The sequence below is a fragment of the Chrysemys picta genome, chromosome 5 (assembly GCF_011386835.1).
Source record: "Chrysemys picta bellii isolate R12L10 chromosome 5, ASM1138683v2, whole genome shotgun sequence".
Classification (NCBI taxonomy): Eukaryota; Metazoa; Chordata; order Testudines; family Emydidae; genus Chrysemys; species Chrysemys picta.
The window spans coordinates 73,723,903-73,741,415 of record NC_088795.1 but is presented as its reverse complement, the minus strand read 5'-3'; the positions used below and the strand labels follow the sequence as shown (position 1 = coordinate 73,741,415).

At 44.1% G+C, this 17,513-nt stretch overlaps 3 protein-coding genes across 14 annotated transcripts in view; 1 reads left to right on the top strand and 2 right to left on the bottom strand.

Annotated features, from left to right (window-relative positions):
- LOC101938927 (uncharacterized) overlaps positions 1-17,513 on the top strand; it is a 220,700-nt gene that overhangs the window by 71,880 nt on the left and 131,307 nt on the right. The gene's annotated exons all lie outside the window — the stretch shown is intronic.
- The window catches only part of LOC135983682 (uncharacterized), a 175,859-nt gene that overhangs the window by 115,190 nt on the left and 43,156 nt on the right, over positions 1-17,513 (bottom strand). The gene's annotated exons all lie outside the window — the stretch shown is intronic.
- Positions 4,597-17,513, bottom strand: part of GALNTL6 (polypeptide N-acetylgalactosaminyltransferase like 6) — a 958,556-nt gene continuing 945,639 nt past the window's right edge. For all 5 annotated transcript variants that reach the window (XM_042842096.2, XM_065596587.1, XM_042842097.2 and 2 more), the window contains one exon: positions 4,597-7,379. In XM_042842096.2, the coding sequence (XP_042698030.1) occupies positions 7,212-7,379 (168 nt within the window). In that variant the 3' untranslated portion in view covers positions 4,597-7,211. The remainder of the gene's footprint in view (positions 7,380-17,513) is intronic.

Genomic DNA, 17,513 nt, shown 5'->3' with positions numbered 1-17,513 from the left:
CCTGTCAATCACTTCTCTAGGCTAGCAACCTCAGTTTTACTGAATGAATCATGGTCCTAGCAGATCTCTGCTCTCTCTTGTAGCCCAGACCATTGTTTTATTTTAGTTTTAGTGTCATTTGGGATTTCCAGGCAAATTGTATCCTAGATTGTATTGTACAAATGGGGATGCCCAGGGTTCAGAAGCAGACAGACTGGACATTTGTCTGTCTGTGATTCTTTCAGCTGGGGAGTCATGGGCTCAACTTTTTAAAAAAAGGTTCAGGAATAGAACTGAGGTTACTGAGAATCAAGTTTTGTGTCCAATTGCAAATGTCTCTTAGATACTGGCATCGCTTATCTAACACTGACTTATCACACCTCGCTTTACACCTCCCCCCATTATGCCAGCCTCAGTACCCAGTCTGCCTCTGCTTCTCTAACAACCATCACTGTGCCCCTTTCCCATGTCACTTGCAACACATGGAACATCCTTGGCTCAGTCCACAAGGCCATTTTACTTCTCCCCCTTCACATTCCCCCCCCCCCCCACACCCCAAAAAGATCCACTTCTACCACGATGCCTACAAGTAGTAAATCATTAAACACATTTATGTACATAATTGAAAAAAAAATAACCTGTTTCACTGTGCTCTGCACATACCATCACTGAATCACCCCATAGTCCCAGTGCTTTAGCCTGTCCTTTCTTCACTACCCTCATTCTATTGTCTTCATTCCATCATTGTTTGAAATTAGATTGTAAGCTCTTTGGGGCTAGAACTATTTTCTTATCTGCACAGGGGGATGCCAAGTACACTATTGAGCACTGTAAAATAATAAATATAAATATCTAAGATAGCTAGACAGATGTCACCAAAGGTCTCTGGCATACCTAACCATCATGGCAGAAAGCTCTTCGTTAAAGTACCATCCATGGAAGGAGATACTTTCTCTATTAAAATCACACTGTCAGCCAATCAGCATGCAGAGTGCTGCCACATAATATTTGGAAGTTTCACTTCACGGGTTAATAGTACTGGTATTAGTGATGCCTCGCAAGCTTACTGTATGGAAGTAGTGCCAAAATATACACCTTCAACAGTGTCCTCTGAACAACACTGAACTTTGGGAAACACCTGAAATGTTTTTCAATTTATCTCTAGCTAAAAGTTAGTTAGTATCAATTTAACATTTTGAATGACAAAGTTGCTTTTTCCTGCTTAAATCATTTTCTTGGGTATTGTGCACACACAACACTCACAGAGGTAATACCATAAGGTTACAAATACTCCTCTACCACAGTTACAAGGAGGACAGAGTTGATTAAAAATAATGCCATCAGCTACAGAGGTACCAAACTCTGATTCAGATCCAGAGTACAACTTGTAATTAGAAAATACTGCATAGGGTAGAACAACTAAGGTAGCCATATTACGTACTCATTCAAAGTTTTTCCAGGTGAGGACTTTTGTTTGGGAACAAGAAGTCTGATGAACCTTTGACTGCTGTTTGCAGAGGTGCCAGGTATTCTTCCTGTTAAACCTGCATCTCCAACAGCAGCCACTACCTTAAATATTATTGCAACTCCTCATTGGCCTATACTGTGAGATCATTTATGGAAACTCATTCTTTGTTTCAGAGAAGATGAGCTCTCAAAAATGATGTACAAAACCAATTCTGGGGTTTTTGTGCTCTTTGAACCAACAGATACAGCACAGATTTGTGGACCAGCTAGGCAAGTCAGGTTTCCTAGTCCAGTCCTAGCCAGCCTCTACTTTGTGAGCAGTTCATGAGCTGTATATGTCTAGTACCCATCACCAATTGCTTCAGGTCAGTTTTGCAGTTTGAAGGCTTTGAAGTGGTTTTTATAGCCACCTTGACTGATATTAAAATATATTTTTTTCTTTTTAATTTTCTGATTTAATGAGGATTTTGTATGTTCACATAAAATGCTGGATGACAGAGATATAGCATGGGTGGTAGCAGCTGTGCAAACCTCCTAATACTGCCCTGCTAACGTGCCTCAACCCTGATCTGACTGGATAAGATGAAAGGGTAATGAAGTCTCCATCTTATTTAGTCTTCAGCTTCTGCCGAGACTGCCAACAAGAATGCAAACTGGCATCAATTGTGATGGGAACACCTGTCCTTTGTGAAAAGGACTGAGACCACTAAATTCATTTCACTGGCCTAGTTTGAACCTTTTGCTACTGGTTTTCCATGGCCCCAGAATTTCACTTAGGTCAATGGAATGTAAGCACATACTGGGTTAAGAAATGCATGTCCATTTTCTTTTAAACTGAGATATCTTTATCATGATGAACTCTTCTGAAGACTAAACATTTATTTCAATATTTAAGGAGCATTTTGTCTATAAACTGACCTTATTCAGATATAGAAATATGCATTACGTTATGCTATTAAACACCCTTTCTCATTGTATCAGAGTGGGATTGCTGAAAGCATTGTCTCAAAACAACCTGACCTTTTTGAAATCAGATCACTACTAATAAGAAGTGAAATCTTGTCACAACGTCAGGACTTTTTCAGCAAGATTACTTCTCTGACATGTCAATCACTCTGACAGATTAAAGAGCTGCTGATGCCTCCTGGAAACATTTGAAAATAATTCTGTTTAGAAATAGCTGTGCTGACATGACTTTATTTCGCCTCCCACCCCACCTTTGTTATTTTATGACTTGAGATATTTGCATGAAAACAAGACCTTGCTTTCTTAAGAGTTTTAGGTGGACCTGTTGCTTATTCCACTTTCTCTACTTAAGGTCCTATCCTTTGTTACATTATAATTTCTGCAGCAATTACTTTTGATGTCACAAATAGATCTAATAACCTTAAGTGAAGAATGAACAGCAGGATCTGACAAACTCTTATAAAATAAAGATTTTATTTTCAGGACCATGTAAACAGAATCTCTCCTCCCAAAAAAACCTATGTTTTTAGAAACAGAAAAAATGTAGGGACAGTTCATCAGTTGGTGTAAACTGGCATAACTCCATTGAAATTCATTATATGTAGAACTAACTCTAAATAGTGCTTTTTAAGAATTTTGTATAAGATATGGAGAAATGCAACATTTGATGTGATTTAATTTTTTTTTTTAAACAAATTACATGTTTAGTGGGAGTTCTCAAAGGACCAAAGTCTGCCATTTTGGAGAGATGCATGCTGACACTGAACAATTCAGCAGGTTCCCTGCATGCAATAAAGGAGGCAGAATTTATTTTCCATTCTGCCCTTTGAGCTGTGCAGATTTTTTGGGGGTGGTGGTTGTAGAGGGGATATGGCTGTGGGAAGACTTGTAGAATTTGTACACATAAAATCACCATGGAACTCTATTGAGATCCATGGGAGGCTTTTCTAGGTATTCAAGGCAGGATTTGACTCTCAGTTTAACTTCATGCCTCAAAATCTCTCAGCTGCAGATGACAATTTATGACTAACTTAAGCTTTTTGGTGAAGGAGACATTGTTTTGGCAGCCATGTCCCATTCTGAAGACCTATTATCACAACTGTGATTGTCTGACGTACGTCTGAGCTACACTTTTTGAATGAATTTTAACTTAAGTGTGGAGCTAGCTGTAAGTCTGCCACACTCTTAGACCCTTTTCCCTGCTGCACCAGAGTTTTGCTCAGCATAGCAGTAGCCAGTAATGGTGGTGTGGAGCTGGGTATGGCTGCCTGATTCTGTGCTGTGACCAGCTGGTGGAAAGGTTCCTAGAGTCTAGCATGCTCCAGCCACTCCTCATTCTCAATCCTCCCTGGCTTCAATATGTTTCTCCCCCTTCCACCACAGAGGATGGGAGAGAAGTGGTGATAGAGGAGCCAGCTATGTTAACTCTAGATCTGTTAGAATTCTCCAATACCAATGGAATCTTCAGCGGGGCGGATGGAGCCAGTTTCTGCCCCCTTTGCGCTGGTTCTGGTTATGCAAACAGGATAGAAAGAGGAAAAGAATCTGGCTTTCAACTTTCAGTTGTATTTGGTGGGGATATGTGGTAGACGTTTTGTCCCTTAGGACCATGTGCCTGAAATCTGGTCATTGATTTAAGCACTTTTTTTTTTTTCATTTAGGGTGCCTTGTTCAAGACACACCACACACAATGGGCTCCCTGATAATTTCTCTGTGTGAAGTTGCACTGACCCTTTTCTTATAGAAACTGAAAACATTATCTGGAGCACCATTATGTTTTGTTAAAAGATCTCAATTTCAATTATGTGGAAGTTTGTTCATTGATAAATGATGGATTTTAGAAAAACTGCCAGATTTCACAAATATTGTCTAATTGCAAATAATGGGAAATTTTCCTGTGGCAGAGGTTAGTTTAGAGCAGTGGTTCCCAAACCTGTTCTGCCGCTCGTGCAGGGAAAGCCCCTGGAGAGCCGGGCCGTTTTGTGTACCTGCCGCGTCCGCAGGTTTGGCCGATTGTGGCTCCCAGTGGCCGCGGTTCACTGCTCCAGGCTGCTCCCACTGGCATGGAGCAGTGAACCACGGCCACTGGGAGCCGCGATCGGCCGAACCTACGGACACGGCAGGTACACAAACCGGCCCGGCCTGCCAGGGGCTTTCACTGCACGAGCGGCGGAACAGGTTTGGGAACCACTGGTTTAGAGCAAGAACAATATTAAGCACCTGGAAGAGGTATAGAATGTCTTTGCCAAAACAGCAGTCTAGTGCCCTTTAAGTATTTTAAACATCAGATGATTAGGATGCAGTCATACACTGAATGCTATAAACTGTGCAATGCATTGTTTAGCCAGGTGTGCTGGAGCATTTAGAGCAGTTCTCCTTTCCCCCTTCTACCTCAGATGTACACTATTGATACCATGGCTTTGAGGGGTTTGGGCAAGTCCAAATAGATATCCTGGGAATTTCATTTTCACCTTTACACTTTAGACATCAAATTTTCTTCTATTTTCAAATCCTCTTTTCTCATGCTCAAGATGCAAATGAATTGTGCTATGAGTCCTGCAGCTGAGAGGGCTGACAGTCTGTAATGACCAGTCGGGGTCTAACTACAGGTAGCTATATAAAAAACCCCCCAAAAAACAAAAAAACCCTTTCTGATGAAAACTCAGATTATCATCAACCTCTCCTCGGCTCAGGTGTAAAAGACCCTAAGGTTAAAATCTGAGGTCTTGTCTTCCATGTGCAGTGTAGTGAGTCTTCAAATTAAGTCTGAACAGTAACATATTTAAAGACATAATGGGAATAGTTTAACTCTACAGACAGATTGCTCCTTGAACATTTGAAATAGATCTTTACTCACTTGCTGCAATTCTCCAACATACAGTTGTAATTCATACAATTGATTTTTCAGGACATGCATCCTGAAGGCTCCAATCTGACATGCTCCTCCTAAAATGTGCCTATGACCTAAGGTTTGGAAGCCATAGTCGCAAACAGCACACAAGTGTGGATAACAGTCATCATCACAGATACAGCTGAAAGAGCAATAAACAAAACAAAATCACCTTCAACTGTCAGGCTGGACAGTTTAAATATGAACATTTTGGTTAGTTGGCCACATTTCTAGCAACATAAGACAAAGTTTTCAGATTAATTTCATACATATTTTTGAAAGTGACAAGTGCTATTACAGTCATCTCTTGTAGGCTTTAATGTCTGCATTCATGTTGCTTTCATCTGTTGGTTCAGGTTTCAAGTAAAACCAGGCCATTTAAATGTGCTCTTAATTTTAGAAATTCCAGAACTCTCTACTATGGCCCACATTGGTACTCATTGATTTCCACTGAGGAAGAACAGGCCTCTCTAAACAAATTTTTAACCCACTAACTCTCCCCCAACCGTGCCAAAAATATGTAAGAGCTGATGGGCACTATACGCCACAACGATAATCAGTGCAAGAAAATTTTGTGGTGGGTTGGATAGTTTTGTTTATACTACTAAAAGGTGAAAATACTGAACTTTTTTTGAATTTTATACTTGCTTTCATTTCCTAACTGCCCCATCCAGAAATTTACAATGCCTTAGCTGAAAACTGTGGCACAGTCACCGTTTTTTAAATGATTTCATCAAGTTATCTGCAAAAGAGCTAACTAGTTTTACAGGACTCCCCACCTCCTTGCAAAAAACAAAAACACCCCCTCTCCCTAAATTCCTGCAGGATCCTGTAAGCTGCACTGCAGGGAGCCAACACTTTTTAGCTGATGCCAGTGTACCAATGCTTATTTGACTATAAGTCTCTATGATTTACAATAAACAATTAGCCTGTTACTCATGATGCCTCTTATGTCTCTGAATATTTTGATTTGATTTAAAGCAATTTTAGTTTTAATAAAAATACTGGAAAAGTAAATATAGATTTCCAGGGGAAATCCTTTATGCAAACCTTGCATTGTGCTGCTATTATTGGTGCATATACCTGCTATTGAATGTCTTAAAGATTTAGTAGCCTTGTTAATCTTTTGGCCTTTAATTTAGATGAAGGCTAGATTTGAATCAAGTTGATGAGTGTTAGGTAGGTTGTATCATATATCGAAATCTGATTTAATTGCTTTGATGGATTTATTTTTTTTCAAATGCTGAGGAGAAATGGGACTTTTGAAACCTTAGAAGTCTATTTCATGCTTCATTACAACATAATTCTAAACCCTTATATTTCTACCATTCCTATTTTGGTAATGAAAGGAATGTAATGGGGAAGTGTTTAAAATCATCATCAGCAATCTGAGGGTTAATCCCGCTTAACCTAACCTTTATTAAGAGAATGGCACCAGATCATATAATTTGTCTGGAGTGCTGGGGACTGTTAGCATTCCACCAGTGTGGGTTAGTTCTTAACCTGTGATTTCTGCAGGTTCACATAGTAGTCATGCACACCATATACCCACCCCCAACTAATAGCATCCATTCATAACTACTCACTACAGCAGGATTTGACCTGAGAAACTCTAGAATTTTGTTTCAATTTATTAACTCAGAATGTTTTGAAAAGTTTTTTAAATAAAGTTTTCCCTTGGCCAGCAAGGGAATTGTCAGCCTGAAGTTCTCAGCAGCATCTGGTGAGGCTCTCAGCCAAGTTCTTCAGATACTGTACATCCACAATGACAGCCCATTGGCCTTTGCTGTGGCATTTGCTTAATCCTCAGAAAAGACTTCCTGGATCTAGGAAATTTAATTCCTGACTCCTTCGACCCAGATGCTGGCCAAAATGTAGTTTGCAATCTGTATGTAATCTGTATTTTTCCCTAGGAACTGGCCTTGCTGTTAAATTTTTCTAAAACAGTCATATTAATATGTTCAAAAATCCACTGCTGAGTTTCAGATAAAGGATCACATCTGTTCATGAAAATCTTCTTCTCAGCTGGGTTGCAATCTATGCAGCTGTTGCTTACCGGATGGAACAAAGTTTTGTCCTATAGGAATGAGAAAAAAAATAGAATTAAGTAGTAAATGCCAAGTGATTAAAAGTGTTCTCATTTTCTAGAACTTGGATTAACACAACCTTAGCTGAGATTATTTAATTTTCTATAGATATTCTCTGAGCAATAATCTGGAGTGAAAAACAAAGCTGTTATTGGGGAGATATAGATAGCTGAGTGATTTCTTAGGACAAAAAGTATTTGTCTTTTACCTCAGAGAATAAAAGCACAGAGACAAATGGCAACAAGCAATGATCTAATTTCCTATCTTTCCATCTTCATGAGATTCTAAGAAAAGTCTGATGTGCTTTCTGTATACGTCTGATACAGACTCCATGTGGCATTGGTTGGACAAGTCACTTAAATGCTCTCCCTCACTGTCCCCACTTGTAAAAAGAAGATGATAATATTTGCTTCCCTGCCTTATGGAAGTTTTCTGCGTATTAATATTTGTTAAGTTGCTTAGAAAACAAAAAATGGATATTTATTATTAACTGGGAGTTTTGGTTAGCTGGAGTTTGGTAAAATCAGGACTGCACTGTAAATAATGCAAGCACAGTCCCTTACAATTTGATTTACATCTGTCTAAATTCCAGCTGCACCGCTTGTTAGAGAACACTGAAGACTAACACATTGAATCTGAATCTTAGGTAAGGAAGAAAATATCCACTGGGTGCTAATATTTGAGGGTTGGAAAATTCTAATGTATTTGGATTTTGTGTGGTGTGTGGCTGGTTAGATAGCTGAAAAGTTTCCGTTTACTCTAGCTGTTGAAATAACATGTTACACTTACTCTAGCTGTTGAAATAACATTTCAGATAATCCCTGGTAAACATATCCAGGTTTCTCCCTCTGTGCCAGGCATGAGCCTGCCAACATTTAATACTAATCCAGGATGTGAACACTTGCACAGCCACAGAGTAGAAGGCAAGAAAGAGAAGAAGAGACAAACAAGAAAAGGTTCCTGTAATTTAGTCTGACCTATTTCTGGTTTCAGTACCTGCAACAGACAGACCAAATTCAAAAGTGCAAGGCCCAGTTCTGGCCTTCTGGCCTTCTTGAGGCTTCTCACCTCACATATCATCACTCCCCAAAGCTGGCAGCTGAATACAACTTTTTTCGACATATTTAAAGTAAAAATAATTTACAGAGACTCTGTCATTGCTGACAGGGCTAAATTGGACCATAGGCTTTATTCAGATCACTCATATGCAGGCTCCCACTTTGCTTTCCTCACCTCTGCCTGTCCATTGCATTTGTGTGAGCTGGCAGAATGTTTCAATTTGCAAGAATCCTGGTCTTTCAGGGCTAGGCTGTGCTATTAAAGCAGTGCCCTAAGGAAGGACAGATGCAGCGCCATGCTGCCCAATGAGAACACGAGACTCCCTTGTGCAGGTGTGCCCTTCTTTTTGAGGCTGATCAGCTCTAGCGGTCAGGGCTAAAGGGGTGTGGAGATTGCCCCTCCTTGCCCCCTCTGTGGCAGCAAGTGCTAGTGCCAAGCAGTCCCTGCACCCAGGAGAGTGCTGTGACTGTAACTGGCCCCTGCTCTGGGGTCTAGGGAGAGGAAGACTCCCTACGTCCTTCCTAACCTTTTGCACAAGGGCCAACCACATTCTGGTCCTCTGTGCTTTGAGACATCAGGCTCCTAGGAAACTGAAATACCCTGGTTGTACACAAGCAGAAAGCAACCTGTTCCAGCAGGAGAAATGTGCTATTCAAGAGCACTACTGCCTTCCCAAAGAAAGCCTGTGCACTTCTGGGTTAGTATCTGTAGTGCAAATTTTTGGATTCATTATGGTTGCTGCTTTCCTTTTACAAGTTTTTGTAATTAGAAAGCAGACAGTGTCCCTTTAAGAACAGTTTTTTATTACTCTGAAAAACTTCTTGGTTTCTTAAACAAATGTTTATCCATTGTCATCTCTAGTTTTCTCTGGCCTGAGGTTTAATTATTACTGGGTCATGGATTTCAATGGAAATGGAATCAGGACCATAAAGGGTAACAGTAGTTTGTGCTCTAAAGCATAATTTTCCACTTGCAGCCAGAGGAGCATAGGCATAAATCGTCCTTCACAGACAGCATAAAAAGCCACAAGAAATCCTCCTGTAGATTTCAGTTCTGTCAGGAAAGAGAAATGAGATTTTTTTCTCTGCATGTGGGCAACTCTGAATATTATTTTAGAAAGAAAACCTTTTCCATAAGATAATGGACATACTAGCAGGCCTGGACTGCTCAAGTAATTGGTTCGATGTCTCATTACCTTTCACTTCTTCTTTAACTACAGCCAAGGTCAGTAGTGACTGAAAGTCATTATCCTTGGATGTCTGCAGTAGTTTATTTAACAGGAGGTGGTAGTCTCAGCACAGTTTCTCCCAGACAGGTGTCCTCATGATAAAAACCACCATAAGAATGATACACCCATTAACAGTCTCAGAGAAGCAGCTAAGGGCCTAATGTGCATGGTGAGAGAATTCCTCTGACAGCTTGTCCCTGCACCTCTGTCAGGCAGTCAGAGCAAAATGCTCTTTGTACCTGCTTTCTGGCTAGAGAACTTTAGTTTCTGATGTTGTAAATCTAGCACCTTTCCTAATCACTACATTTAGAGTAAAATTATAGTATAATTAAATTGGTCTTTCACAACTGGCTTTGTTTTTTTAAAATCTACTAAATCCGTCCCTACTTAGTGTGACAGACCCAGACCAGTGGGGTATAGGAGTCTGGTAGAGGGCAAATATACTGGTCACTGGAGGAGTAGTTTTCTGTTCTCTGAGTGACCAGAGCAGGGGCTACACTATAGAGTATTCAGAAACCTGTTAGAACCAGTTAAGGCAGGCAGGCTAATTAGGACACCTGGAGCCAATTAAGAAGCAGCTTCTAGAATCAATTAAGGCAGGCCAATCAGGGCACCTGGGTTTGGATTCATTATGGTTACTGTCAGTTTGTGGGGGGAGTGTGAGGAGCTGCGAGCAAGAGGCACAAGGAGCTGAGAGTGAGAGGGTGTGCTGCTGGAGGACTGAGGAGCACAAGCGTTATCAGACACCAGGAGGAAGGACCTGTGGTGAGAATAAGGAAGGTGTTTGGAGGAGGCCATGGGGAAGTAGCCCAGGGAGTTGTAGCTGTCATGCAGCTGTTCTAGGAGGCACTATAGACAGCTGCAGTCCACAGGCCCTGGGCTGGAACCCGGAGTAGAGGGAGGGCCCGGGTTCCCCCCAAACCTCCCAATTGACCTGGACTGTGGGTTCTCCCAGAGGGGAAGGTCTCTGGGCTGTTCCCCAACCCACATGGTGAATCTCTGAGACAAGAAAATCCGCCAATAAGTGCAGGACCCACCAAGATAGAGGAGGAACTTTGTCACGCTGGTGTCAGGGTGGGATCTTGGGGTGCACAGCGCGGCGGAAGAAGGAGGGTGATTTAAACAAAAAAAGGAGAGGGTTTATTTTTTTTCACCACAATGGATGACGTAGTGCGGGCACTGATACAAGCTATGGCGGCCCAGCAGGAGGCTACCCATGTCCAGGCAGCTGCCCAACAGGAGGCAGTGTGGCTGCAGCAAGAGACTAATCGCCTGCTGATGGACCAGGCTGCTCAAGACCGAGCTATGTTGCGAGAACTGGTAAACCAGGTAAAGTCCCTTACAGAGCTGAATCGCGGCCATGATGGGACGCGGCTCATACGGGCCAGCCATTGGCTGCAGAAAATGACATGGGAGAATGATGTAGAGGCATACCTTCTGGCCTTTGAGAGGACAGCCCTACGGGAGGACTGGCCTCGAGATCAGTGGTCTGGCATCCTTGCCTCATTCCTGTGTGGGGTGGCCCAGAAGGCCTATCATGATCTGCCTGAAGAGGCTGCAGCAGACTACCCCCAGCTGAAAGCAGAGATCCTGGCCAGATCTGGGGTAACGACAGCAGTGCGGGCCCAGCAGTATCACGGTTGGAGGTACCAGGAAGACAAACCCCCCCGGTCCCAATTGTATGAGCTCATCTATCTTGCACGAAAGTGGTTGCAAACAGAGTCCCGGAGTCCGGAAGAGATACTAGCGGTTCTGGTCATCGACCGATACATGAGGGGACTACCACCAGACCTTCGTGCCTGGGTAAGGCAGAACGAACTCTCCACCTATCACGAGGTTGTCGCCCTGGTAGAGAGGCGAAGGACAGCGAGGAACTGACCCGACCAGTTAAGGAAGAGGCACCCCGGGTTAAACTAGCAGCACCAAGCCCTAAAGTTTGGGTGACTGGGCCACCAGGAGGGCCCAGGTGGAAAAAGAGAGAGGCTGAAGGCCCATTAGAGGCCACAAAGGGTTGGAGCACTGAGGGAGAAGAGGAGCGTGATGTTAGACTGCCCAAACCAAGAGACCGGGGAATGCCTAGGGCTCCATACAGATGTATGCCTGGGGGGAGTGGGGACACATAGCTGCACAGTGTCCCAATGCTGAGGAGCCTATGCATTGTAACCTGGGGAACTGGGCAGATCCATGCTCCCTAATCCACCTTGTGGGGGTCTCACTAACCCCACATATGTATACCAGACCAGTGAAACTAAATGGGGTAGAGACCACAGCACTGGTTGATTCGGGGACTACTATCTCGCTTATCTCAGGGAAGCTCGTGAAGCGTAGTCAGCTGCTGCAGGCTAAACGTACGGGGATAACATGTGTCCATGGGACAGTTAGTTACTACCCCACCATCCCAGTAAAAATTGAGATCCAAGGGAACACTACTGAGGTAGCAGCAGGTGTAGTCCCTAAACTCCCATACCCGGTGCTCATAGGGAGGGATTTCCCAGGGTTTGGAAACTTACTCCCAGTAGGGGCATTGGAGAAAGATGGGGACCCTAAAATTGATGAGGCATCCACAGCAGTCTGTCAACCCCCAATCTTCTCTGAAATATCTCCAGATTTGTTCTCCACTCCCAGACAGGGTAGAAAGACAAAAAGGGAAAGAAGGGCAGCTAAGGCCTTGGGAACCCAAATACTGACCCAAAGCCAGAGGGTCGCTCTTGTAGGTAGGCGGACCCGCACAGCTGAAAAGGAGGCCACGCAGGAGGGAGAAGCACCTGAGTCTGACCCCCACCCTAATGCTTCTGAACCAGTAGAGGCAAAAGAGACTGGGCTCCTAGATCTGGGGCAGAAGACCCAAGGTATGACAACATTAGGAAGGAAGTGACTGAAATAGATGGGGTCCCCGTGGAAGGAAAAACCCAGGGACCAGGACCCTACTTCATAATGAAGAAGGATCTCTTAAACCGGGTTGCACCAGTACAGGGGCAGAAGGTACAGCAGATCCTAGTACCTCAAAAACACCAGAATGCTGTATTAAGTCTTGCTCATAGTCATCTTTTTGGGGGGCATTTGGGGATAGAGAAGACCCTGGCACGAGTCCTACGACGGTTCTTCTGGCCTGGAGTACATGAAGAAGTGCGGCGGTACTGTGCCTCCTGCCCGGAGTGTCAGCTGCACAGTCCCCGTCCCCACTTGAGGGCACCTTTAGTACACCTTCCCATCACAGAGGTCTCCTTCGAGCGAATAGCCATGGACCTAGTGGGACCCCGGAGAAGACAGCTCGGGGCCACCAATATATACTTGTTGTTTTGGACTATGCTACTCGCTACCCAGAAGCCGTCCCCCTGCGGAACACGGCCTCTAAAACTATAGCCAAAGAGCTGGTGGGGATCTTTGCCCGAATGGGGCTACCGAAGGAGATATTAACCGACCAAGGAACCTCATTTATGTCGAAGCTAATGAAGGACCTCTGTAAGCTGCTCCATATACCTACCCTGAGAACTTCGGTCTACCATCCACAGACTGATGGGTTGGTAGAAAGGTTTAACCGAACCCTCAAGGCTATGATAAGGAAGGTGGTAAGTTGGGATGGGAAGGATTGGGACACCCTACTACCCTACCTTATGTTCACTATCCGGGAGGTACCACAGGCCTCAACTGGGTTTTCCCCCTTTGAGTTATTATACGGGCGTCACCCCCGTGGCATACTAGATATCGCCAGAGAGATCTGGGAAGAGGAACCCAACGAGGGGAGAAATATAATAGAGCATGTAATGCAGATGCGAGTCCGGATAGCCCGGGTTACCCCTATTTATGGGAACATTTGGAGAAGGCCCAGGAGGCCCAGAGAACCCATTACAATCGCCAGGCAAAAGTGCGACAGTTCCAACCAGGGGATCGGGTTATGGTGTTGGTACCCACGGCAGAAAGCAAGCTTCTGGCCCAATGGTAGGGTCCCTATGAGGTGGTTGAACCCGTGGGGGAAGTAACCTACAAGGTGCGGCAGCCAGGACGCAGAAAACAAGAACAGATTTATCACGTTAACCTTCTGAAACCCTGGCATGCAGAAGAGGCATGCACAACGGTTCAAAAAGACCTAACCCAGGAAAACAAGCCTTCCAAACAGGTGAGAGTGTCTCCCGATTTAACACCATACCAGAAGAATGAGGTGTCTGAGATGATCTTCCGGAACCAAGATGTGTTCTCGACAAAACCGGGTCGAACAACTGAGACATATCACCACATCGTCACAAACCCTGGGGCCAGAGTAACAATGAGGCCCTATCGGGTGCCAGCGGCAAAAAGGGAGGAAATAAAAGCAGAAGTAAAAAAAAATGCTGGAGTTGGGGATCATCGAAGAATCCCACAGTCAGTGGTCCAGCCCAATCATGCTGGTGCCCAAACGTGATGGCACCACAAGATTTTGCAAGGACTTACTTCGTTTAGACGCCGGATCCCAGTTCGATGCGTACCCCATACCTCGCATAGATGAGCTAGTGGACCATCTGGGTAATGCCCAGTACTTGACTACCCTACACTTGACAAAGGGGTATTGGCAGATTCCCCTTGCAGAAGACGCAAAGGAAAAGACTGCGTTCTCTACACCAGAGAGTCTTTTTTTCAATATACTGTCCTCCCTTTTGGACTACATGGGGCCCCAGCTACCTTCCAGCGCCTCATGGACAAGCTATTACGCCCGCATAACAGTTATGCTGCTGCCTACTTGGATGATGTGGTTATTCATACCCCAGACTGGGAAACCCACCTGGAGAAGGTGGAGGCAGTCCTCAATACCTTCAGGCAAGCTGGCCTTACAGCAAACCCTGCCAAGTGCGCTGTAGGGTTTACAGAGGCCAAATATCTTGGCTACATTGTGGGGAAAAGGTCTGGTAATACCTCAAGTGAACAAGTTAGATGTCATCCGAAATTGGCCCCGACCAAGTCGCAAGAAACAAGTCCGGGCGTTCCTAGGTGTGGTGGGGTATTACCGTCAATTTATCCCCCACTTTGCCACAAGGGCAAGACCACTGACAGACCTAGTGAAAGCCCGTGGACTGATCTGGTGAGATGGTCTGACGCAGCAGAGGAAGCATTCACAGGCCTATGGACCGCCCTCTGCAATAACCCCATACTGATAGCCCCTGATTTCACCAAGGAGTTTATCCTGCAGACGGATGCATCGGAAGTAGGGTTGGGGGCCTTTCTATCACAGATAGTTGGGGAGGAGGAACACCCAATTCTATACCTCAGTCGGAAACTCCTTCCAAGGGAACAAAAATATGCAGTTGTGGAGAGAGAATGCCTTGCTGTAAAATGGGCCATGAAAACATTGCGCTACTATCTGCTCGGGCGCAGATTTGTCCTTGTGACCGACTATGCCCCTCTTCAATGGATGCAGCGGAACAAGGAGAACACAAGGGTGACCAGATAGTTCTTATCCCTCCAACCTTTCCAGTTCCGTGTGCAACACAGAGCAGGGAGCTGTCATGGCAACGCCGATGGCTTGTCACGTGTGCACTGTCTGGCGTCCCAAGCTGCCCAACCCCTTGGCGTTGAGCAGGGGGGAGGGATATGTGACAGACCCAGACCAGTGGGGTACAGGAGTCTGGTAGAGGGTAAATATACTGGTCATTGGATGAGTAGTTTTCTGTTCTCTGAGTGACCAGAGCAGGGGTTGCACTAGAGTAATCAGAAATCTGCTAGAACCAGTTAAGGCAGGCAGGCTAATTAGGACACCTGTAGCCAATTAAGAAGAAGCTTCTAGAATCAATTAAGACAGGCTAATCAGGGCACCTGGGTTTTAAAAAGGAGCTCACTTCAGTTTGTGGGGGGAGTGTGAGGAGCTGGGAGCAAGAGGCACAAGGAGCTGAGAGGGTGTGCTGCTGGAGGACTGAGGAGCACCAGTGTGATCAGACACCAGGAGGAAGGTCCTGTGGTGAGAACAAGGAAGGTGTTTGGAGGAGGCCATGGGGAAGTAGCCCAGGGAGTTGTAGCTGTCATGCAGCTGTTATAGGAGGCACTATAGACAGCTGCAGTCCACAGGGCCCTGGGCTGGAACTTGGAATGGAGGGAGGGCCCGGGTTCCCCCCAAACCTCCCAATTGACCTGGACTGTGGGTTCTCCCAGAGGGGAAGGTCTCTGGGCTGTTCCCCAACCCACATGGTGAATCTCTGAGGCAAGAAAATCCGCCAATAAGCGCAGGACCCACCAAGATACAGGAGGAACTTTGTCACATTAGATACTCATAGAAGCTCTACAAATGGCAATTAAGGAGTTAGAGTGGATAAATTGAATCATGCTTTATCAGACTCAAACCATCTGGAGTGATGCTAAAATAAAAATTGAGGGCAGGTCCCTTTACTGGAAGAAATGGAAAATGAGAGGGATTGGCTAATAAGGCAACATGGCAAAATTTGCTTCATCTGAGCATTTTATAAGATTAATGACAAAAACTAGAGTACTTCACGTGACATGAGACGAATTAAAAATAAGAATTCCATGTGATCACTAAGAAGGTGGGGGGGGGTAGGCATGGGGTGGAACAGAGTAACAGATGTGGTCTTTGTTTATGAAAAGGGGCTGTTTGTTGCCTACCTATAGATTATTATTCTTATGGATACTTTTGCACCATTAGTTTAAAATTAATAGACACTTGTAAAAAAAAAAAAAAGTACAGCCAGACCATGTTAGGAACATTTGCCAGCATAGTAATGTTGGTTAGAGGTGTGCTTTTTTTGAGACATTTACATGTCAGCAGAAGCCCTAGTGCAGATACAGTTATACCAGCATAGAAGTGCTTTTGGTGGTCTAGCTTATTCCTTCGGGGAACTAGTGTAAGCACTTTTTGCTGGTATAATTTGCATCTACATTTGGAGGGGTTTTGCTGGTATACTTACATTGGCAAAAGTTTTTAGTGTAGACCTGGCCTATATCTGATGTGAGGCAATCAAAAACTATTTAATACACAGTCAAGCTCAGCTGAGAAATCAGCTTAGACCTGAGTAAGGGGAATATATTTAACCATTAGTTTTGCAATGTCAGCAGATCCTTGCTTTGAAGTTATATAGCCAAACCAGAGGCACTTGTGTAGCTATGGCAATTAAGAAGATAGACTGCTACCAGGTTTGTATTATGGTTAAGATTGTGTCAGCGCTTTCATCATAAAAAAACATTTTCAAGGAATTTCTAATTCAGATGTTAACTTTTGGCTTGTCCTGAGAATTATGAGATCTCATCCCTCTAGATAACAAAAACAAAGCAGTACAGGGGACTTAAAGGAATGTACACTATAGTGTTTTTGAAAGTGATACTATTTCATTGGCTGTCTACTGGAGTCTGTCCACATCAGAAGTGATGAACCAGGTACAGAAGACAGCTCCAGAGCTGCATTTTGTCACATGTAACTGGTACACTAAGCACTAATGAAGTGTTAAAGTTGTTAAAGCTTCTTTCTAGCAGCTTGGATAGGCCCAAAGATCAATTAGAAGTGGATCTGAAGCAGGAAAGAACTATTCTAGGGGTACAAAGTGAGATATTCAGCTGGTGTCCATTGGCATAGCTCCACTGACTTCAATGGTGCTCTGCTGTGCTGATTTACACCAGCTGAGGAGCTGGCTCAGATACTGCAGCTGGATTACAGATGCTACCTCAGTTTCAAAGATATCACATTTCTGGAAAACCCTTTGGCACGTCTCTGCTTGCAATGTAAATACTGGATTAAATGGCGAAGGTCAATAACGAGACACCCAAGGAAAATGTCAGTAGCTAAACTATTTCTAATGGTTATAGTTCAGTTTACTAGAATACATCATCTCAAACTAGAAAGTGCTACTGAGATATGTGCTGT